Genomic DNA, 19176 nt, shown 5'->3' on the forward strand with positions numbered 1-19176 from the left:
AAACACTCCACAGGCAAGAGTTCTGCATCTTATAAACAACTCAACTGGGACACAGAGGATCAGAAAATTACACAAGTCTAAGGGCTAGTCTACACTGGCAGCGCTTTAACGTGGCTTGTGTGGTCACGGCACAGTGCCTCTCCCACCTCAACGAAAGGTACGGCTCCCAGTGCTGGTGCATTGTTTACACCGGCGCTTTACAGCACTGAAACTTGCTGTGCTCAGGGGGGTGTTTTTTCACACCCCTGAGCGAGAAAGTTGCAGCGCTGTAAATTGTCAGTGTAGACAAGCCCCAAGTACCTGAAGGAACCATCAAATCAGATACATAAGTACTAAGAGATGTTCAGTGGGGCATACGAGGGTTAATGGGAATTGGTGGTCTGATTCCCTAGGCTCCTTTGAAAGTCCCACCCTAAAATCACATCAATTGAATCAGGCTTTACAAACATCAGGCCCCCTTAAGGCTTTATCAGCACTGAGTGTTTTCCTGGTTTAGTCATCAGTTAGCTATAACAACAAACCTCTTGTGTGGATGCAGTTAAAAAGCACTCATACCAATAGAGTTTATACCAGTATAAACGCATCTACATGTGGGCTTCCATTGGCATAGCTATGTTGGTTAAAAAACAGGGTGGATAAAAATCAATGATTGTTTTGATAAAAAGGTTTTTGAGGAAAAAACCTATCTAAAGATAGTTTAATTAAGATACATTATAGCTCAAAGATATCTCATCATGGAATAAGGATTATAAATTCTAATTCTAGAGTATGAGACAATATATTCATGTAATGTTTAAGAAAAGTTTTGTAAATGAGTTCCAATAGTTCATGGATTAGGGACCCAATCTTATGGAGTTCCAGGGCCCTTCTGTATAGATCATTTAGGTTTCTATCTACCCAATATGACTCAGTGCTCAGTCTAGAAGATACCATCAGAGATGTTTAGTTTTGCAGGTCTCAAACTGTGGATGTGTTTCTCCAGAAGTAACATGCTTGTTAACAGCAAAAATGTTTTTAAATAAATAATATATAGAGGTGAGAAATAACAGACCTTAACTCTATTATCCCTCTGCAAATTTGTGTACACAGAGTCAATCCCTTACCTCTCTCTAAAAGTTCAAAGTTTCAAAAATTTCAATGAATAGAAGATTGTTGGAGGTGGAACAGATCTGGACAAGGAGAAGAAGTCTGGAAATAAATGTGAGAAGTGAGGGACATATGCTTGTTTTGTTATAATATTATATGTTTGCTGTTGAAAAAAAAATCCAGAATACTTAACATTGTTGTTTTATTTAACTAAAACAATTTAAACGTCTGTCTGGTGATGTTCTCCTCCTAATACAGCCTGGCAAGAAAATCCTCCAAATATTAATGATTAATCTGTTGGAGATATTTATGAAGTCATTGGGAGGTGAACTGTCTGCTTCAATTACCTTTGGTAAATGAAATAACCAAACAATCATTCATTTTCTGATATAGCTGTAAAACTGATCTGAAAAGTTTTCAGAATAAATCACTGTTTAAAAATGTATAGTGTGTACCTTCTAAGGTTATAACAACTAACAAGAATGTACTTTTATGTAGAAAACCATAATTAAATTGAGTCTTCCTCACTAGTGATTTAAATCAAATCCACCACCTTAAACAAAGAAAAAAAAATTACGCCCCTAACTGACATAGCGATGCAAGTAAAACTTAAGTGTAGAACAGTCTTAAGTGACTTGTTCAAGGTCCCGAAGAGAATCTGGGAAAAAGCCAGGAACAGAACCCAAGAATCCTGACTGTTAGTCCTATGGTCTAATCTCTATTTTCTCCCTTTTAACTTGGCAAACAAATATTTTTCACCCTTTTAATTGAACGCAGAATGTATATGGCCTTGTATTTGCTTCCCTTCTAGTATACTGGCAATAATGTCAGCACAGCTCTGAGAATAATACTGTTAATTAACTACTGTTGCTACATAATCAGCAGAGAGAAAACAAGAGTGCAAAATATAGTTTTTGTTTATTTTGCCTTTTTCTTTTCAGTGTCAAGGTAGTGTACTAAAACAGAACAAATCTGAAAATGAACAGTCACAACCCCCAAATCACCAGCTTATACCAAATTTAAAATCACATCAGGGTACTGAAGTGCTCACATCATTATTTTTTCTAAAGAAATACTGATGTGGTCTTTTAAAAACGTTTTATCTTTTAAAAATAAATTTATTCTTTCAACAAGACTACAGACGCTTTTGGAATTTCACAAACCTGCATCAATTATGTGAATAAGCAACTGTAATATTTTGTAACAGTCACCTTCTGGTAATGGGGCACCAAGCCTGACTCAAAGTAATGCTCTTTATACTACATAATATACAGTGACTTTCAGCATGATATTCCTTCTTTCAAGAGATTAAAAAATGTTCTATTTGATTTCATGTTACATCAGCAACAAACAGGTTTTGGGGAATAAATAGACAAAAAATAGGTTACAAACAACAAATATATTTGTTTAGATCCTCCACTGTAGCCCTCTTTCCCCACCAAAGAAAAATAAAACCCAAAACCGAACCACTGAAGAAACCCGAGAAACTCACTAGCATTTTGGTCTGGTTTTAAGCACTCAGCAATTTAAAGTCAATCTATGACTAGCTGTAGTAGGTCATAGTAGAACATTAAACGTCTGTTTGTTGAGCTATCGTTTTCAAAGAGTCTCTTTTACTGGCACCTGGAAACAGAACATGTATAAGGCTGATCATCATTTCCTTTAAACCCAAAGGAAAACTACCATGCAAGATCTCAGAGAAAGATCAGTGCTGCATTAAGGCAGCATTTTTCTAAATGCTAAATAGGTAGACCATAATTATCAAATACATCTCAACTTTTAATTAGAAATTGTAAGAGAAAATCAGCAAGAGCTATTTTAAAAAAACCATTGGCGTACATACAGTACTTTCTAAGAAAAATAATTCTGGATCTGTTCTATGAAGGACACAGGCTAATTGTAAGCGATCAGGAAGTTCTTTGGTCAGTATTAGTTTTTAATCATCATTTTCTAGCTTGCTGGTTAAATCCTCAGGTTTTTTCTTTGTTTTTTGTTAAAAGTGGGTTTCTTCCATTGCAAAATCATTTAAAGATACGGCAGAACCAAAGAGAATTGCACGTAAGTTTAACTTTATGTAATAACATGAAAATTATGCCTTCTTGTGACTAACTTCCTTTTATACAGCCATCCTTCTGTGCTGAACAGGATTACTCTATTATGATGAAAGAAAAGGAGTTCTTGTGGCACCTTAGAGACTAACCAATTTATTTGAGCATGAGCTTTCGTGAGCTACAGCTCACTTCATCAGATGCATCTGATGAAGTGAGCTGTAGCTCACGAAAGCTCATGCTCAAATAAATTGGTTAGTCTCTAAGGTGCCACAAGAACTCCTTTTCTTTTTGCGAATACAGACTAACACGGCTGTTCCTCTGAAATCTATTATGATGTATATAATTATAATACCCTTAACATACTGAAAGGGTCCATATTTACTACTGATTAGATGTAAAGATATCAGCATCTGTCAGTACTGAATTCTGCAAGATGTTTTACCATTATCCAGGTAGCTAGGACAGCTTAGAAAGCAGACAAAGTTTCACACAGGTTTACTGTTGGGAATGTAAGGTTTCAGAGGAACAGCCGTGTTAGTCTGTATTCGCAAAAAGAAAAGGAGTACTTGTGGCACCTTAGAGACTAACCAATTTATTTGAGCATGAGCTTTCGTGAGCTACAGCTCACTTCATCAGATGTTTACCGTGGAAACTGCAGCAGACTTTATATACACACAGAGAATATGAAACAATACCTCCTCCCACCCCACTGTCCTGCTGGTAATAGCTTATCTAAAGTGATCAACAGGTGGGCCATTTCCAGCACAAATCCAGGTTTTCTCACCCTCCACCCCCCCACACAAATTCACTCTCCTGCTGGTGCTAGCCCATCCAAAGTGACAACTCTTTACATAATCAAGTCGGGCTATTTCCTGCATAGATCCAGGTTTTCTCACATCCCCCCCACCCCCATACACACACAAACTCACTCTCCTGCTGGTAATAGCTCATCTAAACTGACCACTCTCCAAGTTTAAATCCAAGTTAAACCAGAACATCTGGGGGGGGGAGGGGTAGGAAAAAACAAGAGGAAACAGGCTACCTTGCATAATGACTTAGCCACTCCCAGTCTCTATTTAAGCCTAAATTAATAGTATCCAATTTGCAAATGAATTCCAATTCAGCAGTTTCTCGCTGGACTCTGGATTTGAAGTTTTTTTGTTTTAAGATAGCGACCTTCATGTCTGTGATTGCGTGACCAGAGAGACTGAAGTGTTCTCCGACTGGTTTATGAATGTTATAATTCTTGACGTCTGATTTGTGTCCATTTATTCTTTTACGTAGAGACTGTCCAGTTTGACCAATGTACATGGCAGAGGGGCATTGCTGGCACATGATGGCATATATCACATTGGTGGATGTGCAGGTGAACGAGCCTCTGATAGTGTGGCTGATGTGATTAGGCCCTGTGATGGTGTCCCCTGAATAGATATGTGGGCACAATTGGCAACGGGCTTTGTTGCAAGGATAAGTTCCTGGGTTAGTGGTTCTGTTGTGTGGTATGTGGTTGTTGGTGAGTATTTGCTTCAGGTTGCGGGGCTGTCTGTAGGCAAGGACTGGCCTGTCTCCCAAGACTTGTGAGAGTGTTGGGTCATCCTTTAGGATAGGCTGTAGATCCTTAATAATGCGTTGGAGGGGTTTTAGTTGGGGGCTGAAGGTGACCGCTAGTGGCGTTCTGTTATTTTCTTTGTTAGGCCTGTCCTGTAGTAGGTAACTTCTGGGAACTCTTCTGGCTCTATCAATCTGTTTCTTTACTTCTGCAGGTGGGTATTGTAGTTGTAAGAAAGCTTGACAGAGATCTTGTAGGTGTTTGTCTCTGTCTGAGGGGTTGGAGCAAATGCGGTTGTATCGCAGAGCTTGGCTGTAGACGATGGATCGTGTGGTGTGGTCAGGGTGAAAGCTGGAGGCATGCAGGTAGGAATAGCGGTCAGTAGGTTTCCGGTATAGGGTGGTGTTTATGTGGCCATTCTTTATTAGCACTGTAGTGTCCAGGAAGTGGATCTCTTGTGTGGACTGGACCAGGCTGAGGTTGGTGGTGGGATGGAAATTGTTGAAATCATGGTGGAATTCCTCAAGGGCTTCTTTTCCATGGGTCCAGATGATGAAGATGTCATCAATATAGCGCAAGTAGAGTAGGGGCTTTAGGGGACGAGAGCTGAGGAAGCGTTGTTCTAAATCAGCCATAAAAATGTTGGCATACTGTGGGGCCATGTGGGTACCCATAGCAGTGCCGCTGATCTGAAGGTATACATTGTCCCCAAATGTGAAATAGTTATGGGTAAGGACAAAGTCACAAAGTTCAGCCACCAGGTTAGCCGTGACATTATCGGGGATAGTGTTCTTGACGGCTTGTAGTCCATCTTTGTGTGGAATGTTGGTGTAGAGGGCTTCTACATCCATAGTAGCCAGGATGGTGTTATCAGGAAGATCACCGATGGATTGAAGTTTCCTCAGGAAGTCAGTGGTGTCTCGAAGGTAGCTGGGAGTGCTGGTAGCGTAGGGCCTGAGGAGGGAGTCTACATAGCCAGACAATCCTGCTGTCAGGGTGCCAATGCCTGAGATGATGGGGCGCCCAGGATTTCCAGGTTTATGGATCTTGGGTAGTAGATAGAATATCCCAGGTCGGGGTTCCAGGGGTGTGTCTGTACTTCCCCTAAGATTGAAAGGCAGGCACAGCTAACAGGACTTCAACTGTGAAAATTAAAGGAGTTTTACTTCTCCCACCCACATTTCCACATGGATACATTCACATTCAAAATACCTTTGCTGCTCTTCAAAACTGTCGCCATGTCAACTGTTTGTAGAGTATAACAATTCATACTGATGGAAACTCAAACAGAAAAAAATAAATAGCAGAAACAATCTAAAATTATTTAGAAAAATACACTATGGACTTTATTCTATAAGGGGGACATGAAGCGCTATTTCCTCCTCCTTTGACTGCCAGCTGTAATAGCCCCAGAAGTCAGAGTGGGAGAGAAGGGAAAGCTCCACACACAATATCTGGATGCTACTGCCAAAATGATCAGCAGTGAAATAGTTAACTTAAATGTCAACATTTTTATCTTCAGACTTCAGCATCAGCACCCCATTGAGCAAAACTGGTAAAGCTGATATGTCTCTCACATCTATTGTTTCTATCTAGATGAAGATTTGCTATAGCCTTCATCTGGAAAGTCATCTCTGCAACCACAAGGGCCCGATACAACTTTTAAAACTACCATCTTAAATTTAGGAGACGCTGAAGGATTCCCCAAAAAAGTTTTGGTTCAATATGCTGCCACATACCAGCACAATCTGAGCCCTGAGCTAGCAAGAGCAACAGCGACTATGTCACAGGTTTCACGAGGCTGCAGAGTTCATACTCAGGCCCTTCCTGCGAAGGGTGGGAGAATCAGGCTTTGAAGCCAGTTACCCTTCACAAAGGTCATACAAAATAGGAGCAGAGCTGCCATTTTGTTGTTTTGGAATTATTTACCCTCAACAGTCCTTTTGCATTTACTTCTCATGAGGGATACACAAGTGAGTTATCTCCCCCAAAACAAAGAAATGACACACACAGATCAAGAGTCCTATTTACTCCCAGAACAGCCGGGAGACAATCGGCCATAGCTCTTCCATCTCCAAGTTTGAATTCCCTAACAGCCCCAAACAATGGTGGTTCTCTGTATACCTTTCCCCCCGGCTCCCAAAGTAAGAGAGGTCCCAGGACCAGTAGCAGCATTTTTGGTTCCCTTGCAAAGACATCAGATTGGTGACACCCCTCCACCCCCAAGGTTTACAAACCAGTTAGGCAGATCCTTTGGCGCAGACATACCTTCTTCCTCCCCACCCAGGCTCTCATGAAAACTCATACTGTTTAAACCAGCTCTGTAGCCATAGGTTTAACTTGAAATTCTACTTGGGTTCTAGCTTCTAAATTTGAGATATTGCTCTTCCAGCACTTAGTAATAAACTTATAAAATTTCCTTTCTAGCATTTGGTTAAAAAATGTTAACTGAATCCCCAAGAATCCTTGAAATGTAAATAAAAATGGAAGTACATAAGCTCAGTTCCTTGCTACCAACACCAAATCTGGGGCTGGCGACGAGTGTAAAACACCCACACCACCATCATCCAGGGGAGCATTCATACCTCCTCATGAATGAAAAGACCTCCCCACTACCAAAGCCAGATACTCATTTTGCATTTAGGCAATGTTTTTCTACACAGCACATGGAGTAAATGCTTGCTTCTGTGCAAAGGACTTTTCCTCTGAATAGCAAATAAGTTTTACAATCGAACTGATTTTTTTTTTTTAAGTGTCACAAATTATTTTGGTATGATTTATCTTTCCTTATCTGTTCCTGAATCACCTCAGAGTATTATCAATGAATTAAATGTGATAACTTTCTAACATCTTCAAACATTACCTACTTTAAAAATCTAATTTACTTTTCTCTATTTAGGCTTACTTCGCTGTTCTGCATTTCACTCAGCTTGTACAGTAAAAGCAGACTGTCAATTTCATTTGATTTTCATACACATTGTGAGGAGAGTGGTCACTTTGGATGGGCTATTACCAGCAGGAGAGTGAGTTTGTGTGTGGGGCGGCAGAGGGTGAGAAAACCTGGATTTGTGCTGGAAATGGCCCAACTTGATGATCACTTTAGATAAGCTATTACCAGCAGGAGAGTGGGGTGGGAGGAGGTATTGTTTCATGGTCTCTGTGTATATAATGTCTTCTGCAGTTTCCACATTATGCATCCGATGAAGTGAGCTGTAGCTCACGAAAGCTCATGCTCAAATAAATTGGTTAGTCTCTAAGGTGCCACAAGTACTCCTTTTCTTTTTGTCAATTTCATTGTTGCTTTGAGTCTGTTGCATGCTATGCTTCTCATTTACTAGCACAGTGTTCTTGCACTTAAGATTCCAACAATGCAAGGGAACAAACCATAAAAATTAAAAAATGGAAGGAAATATTTTTTAATTTTACAAAAATCAACATCTTAATTTGCTCTCCCTCGCCTCTTTTCAAACAAAAAGGCTACATTTTGGCCCAAAATTGAATAGCCAGTATGTAATAAATCAGCGGTTCTCAAACTTCATTACAAACTCACTTGACCCCCTTCTGACAACAAAAATTACTATACGACCCCAGGATGGGAGACCAAAGACCAAGCCTACCGGAGCTCTGCCGCCCCGGGCACAGGGGAGGGAGGGCAAAGATGAAGCCCAAGGTCTTCTGCCCTGGGCAGGGGGCATGTAACCTTTGCCCTGGGCAGTGGGGCTTGGGCTTCGGCCCCTGGCCCCAGCAAGGCTAACACCAGCCTTGGCAGCCCCATTAAAATGAGCTTGTGACCCACTTGGGGGTCCCAACCCACAGTTTGAGAACCCCTGTCTGAAATATTATGTGGTCTTCCATATAATATAGAAAGATAACACAGAAACCTCAATAAGGCCTCAGAGTGAGGACTGACCAACTTAATCAACAAACACTGGAATAAGAAATGTGTGCTCCCTGCTAAGATATCAAACATGAATTCTGCCATCATGTGCAGCTCTACTCAAAGTTTCCACAGTCAATAAGTGAATAGTGGTGTGCCCAGATCCTGGTTTGGGTGGAACCCAAACCTGAAGAAAAGCTCTGTGAAACTCAAAAGCTTGTCTCTTTCATCAACAGAAGCTGGTCCACTAAAAGGTACTACCTTATTCACCTTGTCCCCCTTGAAGTTAAACCCAAAGTTAAAAGAAAAACCTTCCCATTGAAAATGATCTTTCAGACTTAACAACACAAAGGACTAGAGACAAGTCTGAATCCTCCAAAAAAACATGAATGGGCTTAACTTGAAGAATTTTAGCTCACAGGAATTATTCCTGTGTAAGAGTTTATTAGATCAGAGTCTAAATTTAGAAAATGGCTGAACTGATATTCCTGACTGATGGAAAAAGGGTAACGGATGGATCGGGTGGCTGAGATCACCATCCTGTCAGCAAAATTCTCTTCCACATACATTCTTGGAACAAGTGGACTACTACAAAACATGGTGGGACAAGAAAAAAGAAGTAACCAGAGGCTCCAGCAATGAAATTCAATGTTCCCTTAACCTTTTTTTTAAGCTCATCAGTGCTCTGGCAAACAAGTCTTTGCAGGCAGAAGCAGAGAGCACCTGCTGTAGCCCTTCTGCTTTCCCCTCCCTCTGTCCTGCCTCTTCCAGAAAGGGGCATGAAGGCCAGGAGAGTTGGGGGGAAAGTTTCCTGAAGAAACTAGTTTTTAAAGTCACGAGGGATTCCTGCAGAGGTGGGAAACCAGCTGTAAGGTGCGGGTGCGTGGGTGGAGAAGGGGGGGTTGGCACATTCTCCTCCCCTAAAGGGGGGTGGGGGTTCAAACGGCACAGGCTTTCAAAACACATACCCGCCCCCCAAATGAATATTCTTTTAAAAAAATCCCCCCACCCAGTATCTACGTGGGAGGGCGTTAGTCGATGAATACAGATGCCCCCCCTTTCTCCCCACCCAGAGGGGACTAGGTTGCGGGGTGCTCGCGGCACGGGCCACCCGTAGAGCCGGGGGGGGGAGGGGCGTTACCTGGCTTTTCAGACGCATTTTCGGGAGATTGGCGTGAGCGGGAGGGCAGGAGGGTCGGGGATGGCTCTCGAAGGGCGCACGTGGCTCCGAGGCCGGCGGCGACGCGAGCTTCCAAAGCCGCGGGGCCACACGTGGCCACGCGCTGGGCCCTGTCTGCTGCGGGGCGGAGGGAGGGGGCGTGGAACGCCACGGAACGTTCGCAGAGAGCGCGTGGACCCGGGGCGGGCGAAGGAGCGCGCCCAAACCCAGCGCGAGGTTCCGGCGCCTGCCTGGGGAGGGGCAGAGCGAGGCCGGCCTCGGAGTGTCGGAGAGAGCGTGGCCCGGGCAATCTCCCCCGTCCACACCCCAGTCGTCTCTGTTAACAGTGGGTCCCTCCCAAGGGCTCCCCTTCCCACCCCACCTCTCCAGCATGGGGTTTGAATGATCCTTTGCCAGACACATGGTGGGATAGTTTCCTGGCGGTTTGCACGCGTGGGTGAGGGAATCGCCTCCGACCTCAGGGAAAAGGAGAAAACCAAACCCTGGAGGCGGGTGTGGGCCCTCCTGAAGGCGGGAGGCGGAAATGCTGAGAAAATGTTTACCAGGAAGACTCTCTGGGGACCATTTCTCAGATTTGTGGCAGTTCTATTAAAAAAAAAAAAAAGATGGTTTTATTTCATATGCGTAAGGTGGCTAGTTAACAGGGAAGGTGGAGTCAGCGGGCAGAACAGCGGATGAAGAGAATTTTCCCCAGTCGACATCAATGTAGAGTAACTGCCCTTGATTCAGGGGAGTAGTTAGCACTGAAAACTGGTAAATGTACACATGCAGAGATTGCACAGGCTCCCTCCCTACCACACAAAGCTGACACCACACTTGAACCTCTGTTCACGCCCTGTCTTAAGAGCACACGTTTATTCTTCTAACACAATGCTATTTTCCTAACCAAAGCAGGCTGCCGGGGACCCAGAGGCCTTTCCCCTTGCTCTAGGGCTTGCCACAGGAGGCTGCTTCCCATCACCCCCTCCAACTGAGCTTGCTCAGCCCTTTATAGGAATCACCTGATCCTATTCCCAACTAAGTCTGATACTCAAGGGGGACTGGCTAGTCCCAGGCCCATTGGCTCTTGAGAGGGCAGATCACCCTGTTACAAATACTCCACAGTTAGAGTGTCTATTTGTATTTTTATTCTATGCTACCGAAGTGCCTTAAAATTTCTAAACAAAAACCAACAAAACCATACCCTGCATAGGATCATATTTTCTCTCTCTGACCTGTATTTGAAGAGACTTCCCTTTAGTGCCTAATGTGCTGTAAGGATCTACTAAGAAGCATTTGAGTAAGTTAAAAAGCCAGTTTTCAAGCAATGCTCAAGGAAAGGAGGAGACACTGTGACACAAATGTATGATCTTATGCCACAAATAGTACATTGTGGGAAGCTTTCCTATACATGCAAGCTTTGCCTTATATTTTTCATGCAGTCATTTTTATTCTTACCATCTGAGTAAATTCAGCACATATTGAAGAGGATACACCACCACTGAAAACAGTTCTTACAACAAGGCTGAATTTGGCTTAAATTTCAACAGGCAGAAATGACGTTATACGTGACATACACAGTACACAAATGCAGTAAGTGTAGTAAGATGTACATGTTTAGCAACTTGTTCATAAGGAGCCTGATTAAAGAACAACAAAACCCCTGCCAGTCTTCATATTAAAATAGAATGTCTCCATACAGTTAAAAGTTTATGATGTGGCATACATAGTATGCTTTCCACCATAAAGTGAGGAGTGTTTAAAGCCCTAGTTTCTCAAGCCTTTTGAAGATCTACATGTAACCTCCAAATAGTAGTTTGATCTCTTCATGTGAGAAGGGTGGTGGAATATACACTTGATTACACTCTTTGATTTCACAGTTCTTTGTGTATTAATGTAGTTGTAGGAGGGGTTATCAGAGCCAGATTGTTCCCTATATACTATGCATACATGCAGGCTCGAACACATGCACGATTCCACATCACGTTGGCACTGAATTACACTCACTACTGAAGACTGGATCAAGATCCATCTGTTTTGGATATTAGCATAGAAACAGTTTGTTTGGCTAAATCTATTAGTTTGGTCAAAATACTCCCTGTTTTAGAGATTTGACATCACAAACATAGAGAAATTGTGATACACTTTGTCTAGAAAATGGAAGAATACTTCAGGGTGGCATCCCCAGTAATGCACAAATTATTCTAACCTGTGGATATATGAAATGTGATTATCGGGGCAGAATTTAGCCCAAGTTAACACATATTTTTGTTTTGTGGCAGTAAGTCTGACCTTTTCAATACACTTTAGTATTTTATTGTTATAACTACCTTATACAGCCATACAGAGAATAAATACTAAAATATTTCTTTCTGATCTGAAGTTGTTTGGCCATACTTGTGGATGCATTGATTTTTTTTCTTGTGCATTTTGGCAGCCAGATTTATGGAAATCCTTCCCAACCTTTAGCCTCTATAACTTTCTTTTGAAGGGGGACTGATACTTTTAAAAATTGAGAAGTCCAACCTCAAATAACAGCCACAAGAAGGACATCAATCCATTACATGATTAGGCATCAGCCAATTAGACAACAGCTTTTCTAAAATCAGTTTACATTCAAGTCCTCTCACGTTTGATGTTTTTATTGATAGTATATTGAGTTTGCATTGTTCAACATTTAATTGTTTTCCCTGGATTTATAAGGTCTCTTGAAAATCATTAAAAAACTCCACATAATACCCCAAACTATGTTTAGTCCTTTACAGTTCTTACTGATTCTGTTTGCAGCAAACTATTTCTGTCAATAATTTACAAAAGGTTGACAGTGTCATACAACCAAGCAGCATTCTACAGAGAAATGCATTCAGTTGATCATATCATTTTAAATCTATATGGTATTACATACTAAATTTATTACATATACTGAAAATCTTAGATTATTCTTTACTATCTAAAAAACAAGTATTTCTCAAAATTATGTTAACATTATAGAAAAGAGAATGCTAATATAAATGCTGTTCAATTACAGAAATGCAAATTTTAACTAATATATTTCTTCTGACTAAATACTATTAGTGAACAGTTTGGAAATTCACTATTTAAGATTTATTTACTCTCATAATCTTATAATGTGACTTTGTATCTTATTTACATAACAAAAAACAGCAACAATGAAAATATTTTCTTAAATGAGAAATAGAGTGAAAACTTACATTCCTCCTTCAGAAAACAAGTCCTGTATTGAATGGTAATGAAAATACTATGAAGTCCAAAATCAGTAGCAAAGGATTTGGGTGATCATTGTGCACCTGAATTCGAAAGGCACCTGTGTTTCTTTGTCTATATACGTTCGTCTCTACCTGAGCATTTAATTTGCTTTGCTCCTCCCACAGTCCGCCCCATTTCTTTGTCTAAGCTGAGCAATCGAACAATACCATCTATATGGTCTCAGAAATCTGGACTGAATGAAAACGGTGTGATTTACTACCAATAACTGGCTTACCTGTCTCACAATTGAAACCTTATAGTAAAGTATGAAATTTTGCTGATACCATCATCTGATAGAGCAGGAAGATTAGATAGTGAGTTTGAAATTTCATGGTGCTATTAGAGCACAATGAACAAATTATATATTCAAAATATACCCCAAATCATTATGTCATTTATGCATACCACACAATTTTAGTGTGAATAGGAATGCAATCTAAAAAAACTATTTGGGTGTGTTTTAAGCAAAAAGAGATTACTGTACAAGTTAAAGGCAAGCTTGGAAGCTCAATACAATTCTTGTCTTTGGAACTGTGAGCTATAAACTATACATACATCAAATATTTTAGGGACTTCAATAGTGAACTTTAATTCTTTTACAGACAAAACTCCCACAGAAGCCAATGGACAAAGAGTGGAACTATGAGTGTGAAGCTCAAGTGGTCTATTATAGTAGTGGAACTCAGAATTATGTGTCGTTTCACTCACAAAGATTTTCTTTTATTGCATTTTACTTATTTGTTGGGTAATGCAAGATTTAAAAAATACATGAAATCTAAAGGAACACATTTCATTTTAAGGTAAGATTGGTTTTAGATTTGTTGTTACAGAAGAAAAATCTTCTAAATGTTATCTACATGTAGTGTTTGATTTCGCGACTGCAGCTCATTGTTAAGTTGGTGGACTTGTGTCATGATTAGGGCTGGTCCAAATTTTTCTGTGTGCCATGAACATTTTTGTCTAAAATTCTAATCTCAAATTTCAACAAAAAAAGGGGGCAAAGTGTCACAATTTTCCTCCTCACATATTTTGTTCAACTCTGACCACGAGAATGGTTGACTATCATATAGCTGGTTTTAGTTATCATTATGTGTTTTTATTTTTGTAAAGCACCATAGAAATATTTAATAATAATTTAGCCAACTATCAAATGTCAACAAGAGCAAGGAGATGTAAACTGAGTGGATCCCACTGAGTGATTTATCCCTAAGGGTCCTGCTGGTTTCAGTTGGACTCAGAATAGTAGGAGTGATGAGGAGATAAATAAAACACTTATTTCACCAAGTAGGTAATTTTCTCATAGCTTTGTCTTAAATCTAGAGGACCAGCATTCAGCAGTCCTTCAGCATTCTGAGGCAAATATTCAATATTTGTATTATATACAACATACCGATGGAAAAGCAGCATTTAGAAATTCGTCCAATTAGGAACAGCACATCCAAGCCCCCTTGAACACTGGGAAAGTCTGGATCCATCTCCTGGGTGCTGATTGTCCCGATTTCTAGTAGTAATACTGTATCTCTGTTTTTCATATAACTATTTTCCCCTATATATTCAAAATGATGCACAGATATTTTACCGAGTCAGTAGGAGTTGTGCAGTTGCTTTTTCACACAGTTCATTGGATATTTAAGGTAAAGTCCTAATCTCATTTTTGGATTTATGAATGTTTATCTTGGCTTAGGCATTTATCTGCTAAGGATTTTGACCTATATTCTACACTTCTGGTGATCTGTAGATGTGCATGAGCCTATAATGGCATATTAGAATGGGTTGGCCATGTTCATATTTACACACAGACTTCATATATGGTCTCTTTTCAATCAATATTCACATATATAAGTTAAATAAGTACTTAATGTGCACTATGTACGGAGGACAAACTGAAAAACTCTCTTAGCATCCTGCTGAAACCAAACAGTACTTAATTAGGGACAGCTTAAAAGATCAGCTCTCACAGCCACACAAAGAAATTGAAATGATTTTGAGCCAGTCTGTCCTCAGTTACATTGTTACACTACTTGTGGGTTTTGTTCATCTGTTTTAAAACTTTTTCACTGGATTTCCTTCTTTTTGTAATTTATTTTGGTTAGCCTTCCACTGCTAATCCCTACACCGTTTCTTGGTCTCATTCCTAACTTTGCATTTCCAGAAATGGAACATGAACAAGGATAGTTAGGAATTTTTGTATGATTCATTTTCTACATTCTTTGTTTCCATCAATGGCTATTAGCCAGGATGGGCAGGAATGGTGTTCCTAGCCTCTGTTTTGCAGAGGCTGGGAATAAGCGACAGGGGATAGATCACTTGATGATTACCTGTTCTGTTCATTCCCTCTGGGACACCTGGCACTGGCCACTGTTGGAAGACAGGGTACTGGGCTAGATGAACCTTTGCTGTGACCCAGTAGGGCCATTCTTATGTTCTTTTTATGTTCTTATGTTCCTAATTGGTCCCAGTTATTGGATACTAGAGCTAGCCTTAGATGCAAGCAATATATGCAATTGCTTGACACCCCCTCTGATTCTGAAATGATTCAGTAGATTATGGGTCCACCTGGTCTCTCTGTCCAATGAAGACAAGAAATGAATTTATTTATCTGTTTGTCAGAAACTGGGAATGGGCAACGGGGATGGATCACTTAATGATTACCTGTTCTGTTCATTCCCTCAGGGCCCCTGGCATTGGCAAATGTCGGAAGACAGGATACTGAGCTAGATGGACCTTTGGTCTGACCCAGTGTGGCCTTTCTTATTTTCTTCTGAAACTCTGTGCTTGATTATTTTCCCCACTCTGGGGACTTTGGGGACCCATTCTTGCTTGCACTTTTCAAACCATAACATTGGCCCCTGAATGTAATCATGATCCTTCAGTTTTTCACAGGAATTTTATTGCGCCATTCTACAAAAAGAGGATCATCTTTGGTGTCCAGATTGAAAGTCACAATATTAGAGTCTCCACAGAATCATTCCATTTCAAATTCTGTTCTGCTAAGATACCTGAGCCTGTGGCATATTTGTTGTGGACTAGATTAACCAGTCTTCTAACTCAGCAGCCATTGATGTGAGAGTTCTCACCGCCAAGTTGGTTTCTTCAATCTTTTATGAGTTCCTTTAAAATTTTTTTGCAGGTTCTGTTCAGTTTATCTTGTGCTTATTCCAGATACATTCACCCCACCCAAGCATCCATATTATCTATCCTCTAGTTGGGGCCGTCCTTAGGATTTATGGGGCCCTACGTAGTATTATTAAAATGGTGCCCTTATGAGCCACTGAAGGCGGTCCCCAGCCGGTGCTGCTGACCCCAGTGTGTCAAGGGGGCACAGCCACCACTCCCACCCGTGGACCCCTAAAACCTCCTTCATTGCTGATACACACACAGCTTCATATGCAGCAGATGCTGCAGCAGTGGCTCAAGGCAGGCTTTGAACTCTTACATGGGGGCTGCATCTTGCCAGAGCCCACAGCCCTCCTGCAGCCCCTAGCCACTTGTGGCTCACCACGAGCATTTTGACAGGAAGTACCAAGAAGTAATAACAACAACAATAATACAATTGTGTGTGTGCATGTGTGTGTATGAGAGAGAGCCAGTGTGTGTGAGAGAGACAGACAATGTGGGTTGCTGGGGAGATGAACTTTCTGAAGCTTGATACAAGCTTCCCCATCTCCTTGGAATGTGTGGGAGAAGGAGATTCTGAGCTGGGCTGCTTGGACAACATTGCAGGAGCAAAGAGCCAGAGAATGGACCCAGGTATCCGAAGACCATAGTTGGAAAACAAAAATCCCTGAATATAATCGTTGATGAATTTTTCATCAATAAGTATTTTCAACTATGAACCATAAATGTGTGTGTTTGTGTGAGGGTGGAAAAGCTGGGAATTAAGGATGTTTTGTGGTAATAGAATACTTTTAAAGTAGCTGAGGAATGTAGAGATTACCATGAAATATAAGGTGTTTTGCTGCAGAATATGGTCCCAATGTGCTGTTGAGTGTACAGGGCACTGATCACAATGTTGCTTCTGAGATATAAGGGTTGGGAAGTCATGTTATTTTATTTTTCTCAGCATCACTCCACACCTTCAGATGCATTATGACAAGTAGAGGGATAGGCTGGCAAAGTCTACAATATAAAAGGTTGTCATGTGCTTTTCTTCAGTACACTAGATTGTGAGTAGAGTCCAAGAGGAAGACACTCAACTTTTATTTTTTTTTATGTGGTTAGTGATTTGACCCTGTCACTACAGGAATCATCTCCTTATAGATTTTTCAGTCCTGGTTCATAAAGGATGCTATTACTCCCTACCTGGAACTGGGAAATTTCTCTAAGATCATAGACAGCTTGAGGACCACTGGACTTTTACAATTACAGATCACAATTTTACCTTTGTGGCATTTACAGTACTGAACTATTGTGATGAGAACTATGGAAATGTCTCTAAATAAGCAAAATGCTTTTAACATCTTTTGTTTTTACAATGATGAGGATGGAAGTTTCTGGTACAATACAGTATAATGGTTCTATTTAATAAAAATATAAATCCACTAATATGCAGTTAGGATCAGACAAGTGCTTGTTTATGTGGAAATGGCACCTACTTTCTTAATTGTATCTTTCTAGGTGTCTTTGATTCATATCTGATTACATTAATGACTAAATGTTTTGCTCTATGGAACAGCACATGCTGCTATAGAAGAGTAAAGTGGATTTTAGTTCCCCAACGCAACATCAACACAGTTAAGTTCTGACTTTAGAATCATTATTTACAGAGGAGGATGTAAGAATTTTAGTTTTAACTCACAGTCCTGTGCAGAAACGACGAGGAGTCCTTGTGGCACCTTAGAGACTAACACATTTATTTGGGCATAAGCTTTCTTGGACTAGAACCCACTTCCTCCGATGCATGGAGTGGAAAATACAGGAGTGGGTGTAAATACACAGCACATGAAAAGATGGGAGTTGCCTTACCAAGTGGGAGGTCAGTCTAATGAGACTATTCATTTAACAGTAGAATACCAAGGGAGGAAAAATAACTTTTGTAGTGGCAATGAGAGTGGCCCATTTCAAACAGTTGACAAGAAGGTGTGAGTAACAGTAGGGGGAAATTAGGTTTAGGTTTCCCCCATACTAATTTCCCCTTACTGTTACTCACACCTTCTTGTCAACTGCTTGAAATGGGCCACTCTCATTACCACTACAAAAGTTATTTTTCCTCCCTTCGTGTCCTACTATTAATTGAATTGTCTCATTAGACTGACCTCCCACTTGGTAAGCCAACTCCCATCTTTTCATGTATTTATACCTGCTACTGTATTTTCCACTCCATGCATCTGATGAAGTGGTTCTAGCCCACAAAAATTTATGCCCCAATAAATTTGTTAGTCTCTGGTGCCACAAGGACTCCTTTTTGTTTTTGCTGATACAGACTAAACACGGCTATCACTCTGAAACCAGTCCTGTGCAGTGAGTTTCAAAGAAGCCAACTGTGATCCAATTTCTATTGAATTTCAATAGGAGTATGGTGCCTAACACCAAAGGACAAGTCTACACTAGGGAAAAAGGTATGTTTTTAGGGGTATGCAAAGGATACAAAAATGGCAACAAAAATGATTAGGGGTCTGGAACACATGAGTTATGAGGAGAGGCTGAGGGAGCTGGGATTGTTTAGCCTGCAGAAGAGAAGAATGAGGGGGGATTTGATAGCTGCTTTCAACTACCTGAAAGGGGGTTCCAAAGAGGATGGCTCTAGACTGTTCTCAATGGTATCAGATGACAGAACGAGGAGTAATGGTCTCAAGCTGCAGTGGGGGAGGTTTAGATTGGATATTAGGAAAAACTTTTTCACTAAGAGGGTGGTGAAACACTGGAATGCGTTACCTAGGGAGGTGGTAGAATCTCCTTCCTTAGAGGTTTTTAAGGTCAGGCTTGACAAAGCCCTGGCTGGGATGATTTAACTGGGAATTGGTCCTGCTTCGAGCAGGGGGTTGGACTAGATGACCTTCTGGGGTCCCTTCCAACCCTTATATTCTATGATTCTATGATTCTATGATATTTGGAACAGATATGGCTTGAATGATTAATAACTAATAATTCCTTCTGGTCCACAAAACAAACAAAAATAGAAAAGCTATCCACCTCTGTTTATCCCAAAATAGGATCCAGCTATAAAAACAATAAGAAAATGGTTCAC

At 40.7% G+C, this 19176-nt stretch overlaps 1 protein-coding gene across 1 annotated transcript in view; it reads right to left on the bottom strand.

Moving 5' to 3' along the window:
• Positions 1 to 9737, bottom strand: part of ELAVL4 (ELAV like RNA binding protein 4) — a 103877-nt gene extending 94140 nt beyond the window's left edge. Inside the window, exon 1 of the mRNA XM_048861244.2 lies at positions 9705 to 9737. Coding sequence (XP_048717201.1) covers positions 9705 to 9722 — 18 coding nt within the window. The 5' untranslated portion in view covers positions 9723 to 9737. The remainder of the gene's footprint in view (positions 1 to 9704) is intronic.
• Between the last annotated feature and the right edge of the window lie 9439 nt (positions 9738 to 19176).

The sequence above is a fragment of the Caretta caretta genome, chromosome 8, assembly GCF_965140235.1.
Source record: "Caretta caretta isolate rCarCar2 chromosome 8, rCarCar1.hap1, whole genome shotgun sequence".
In the NCBI taxonomy this organism is placed as follows: domain Eukaryota; kingdom Metazoa; phylum Chordata; order Testudines; family Cheloniidae; genus Caretta; species Caretta caretta.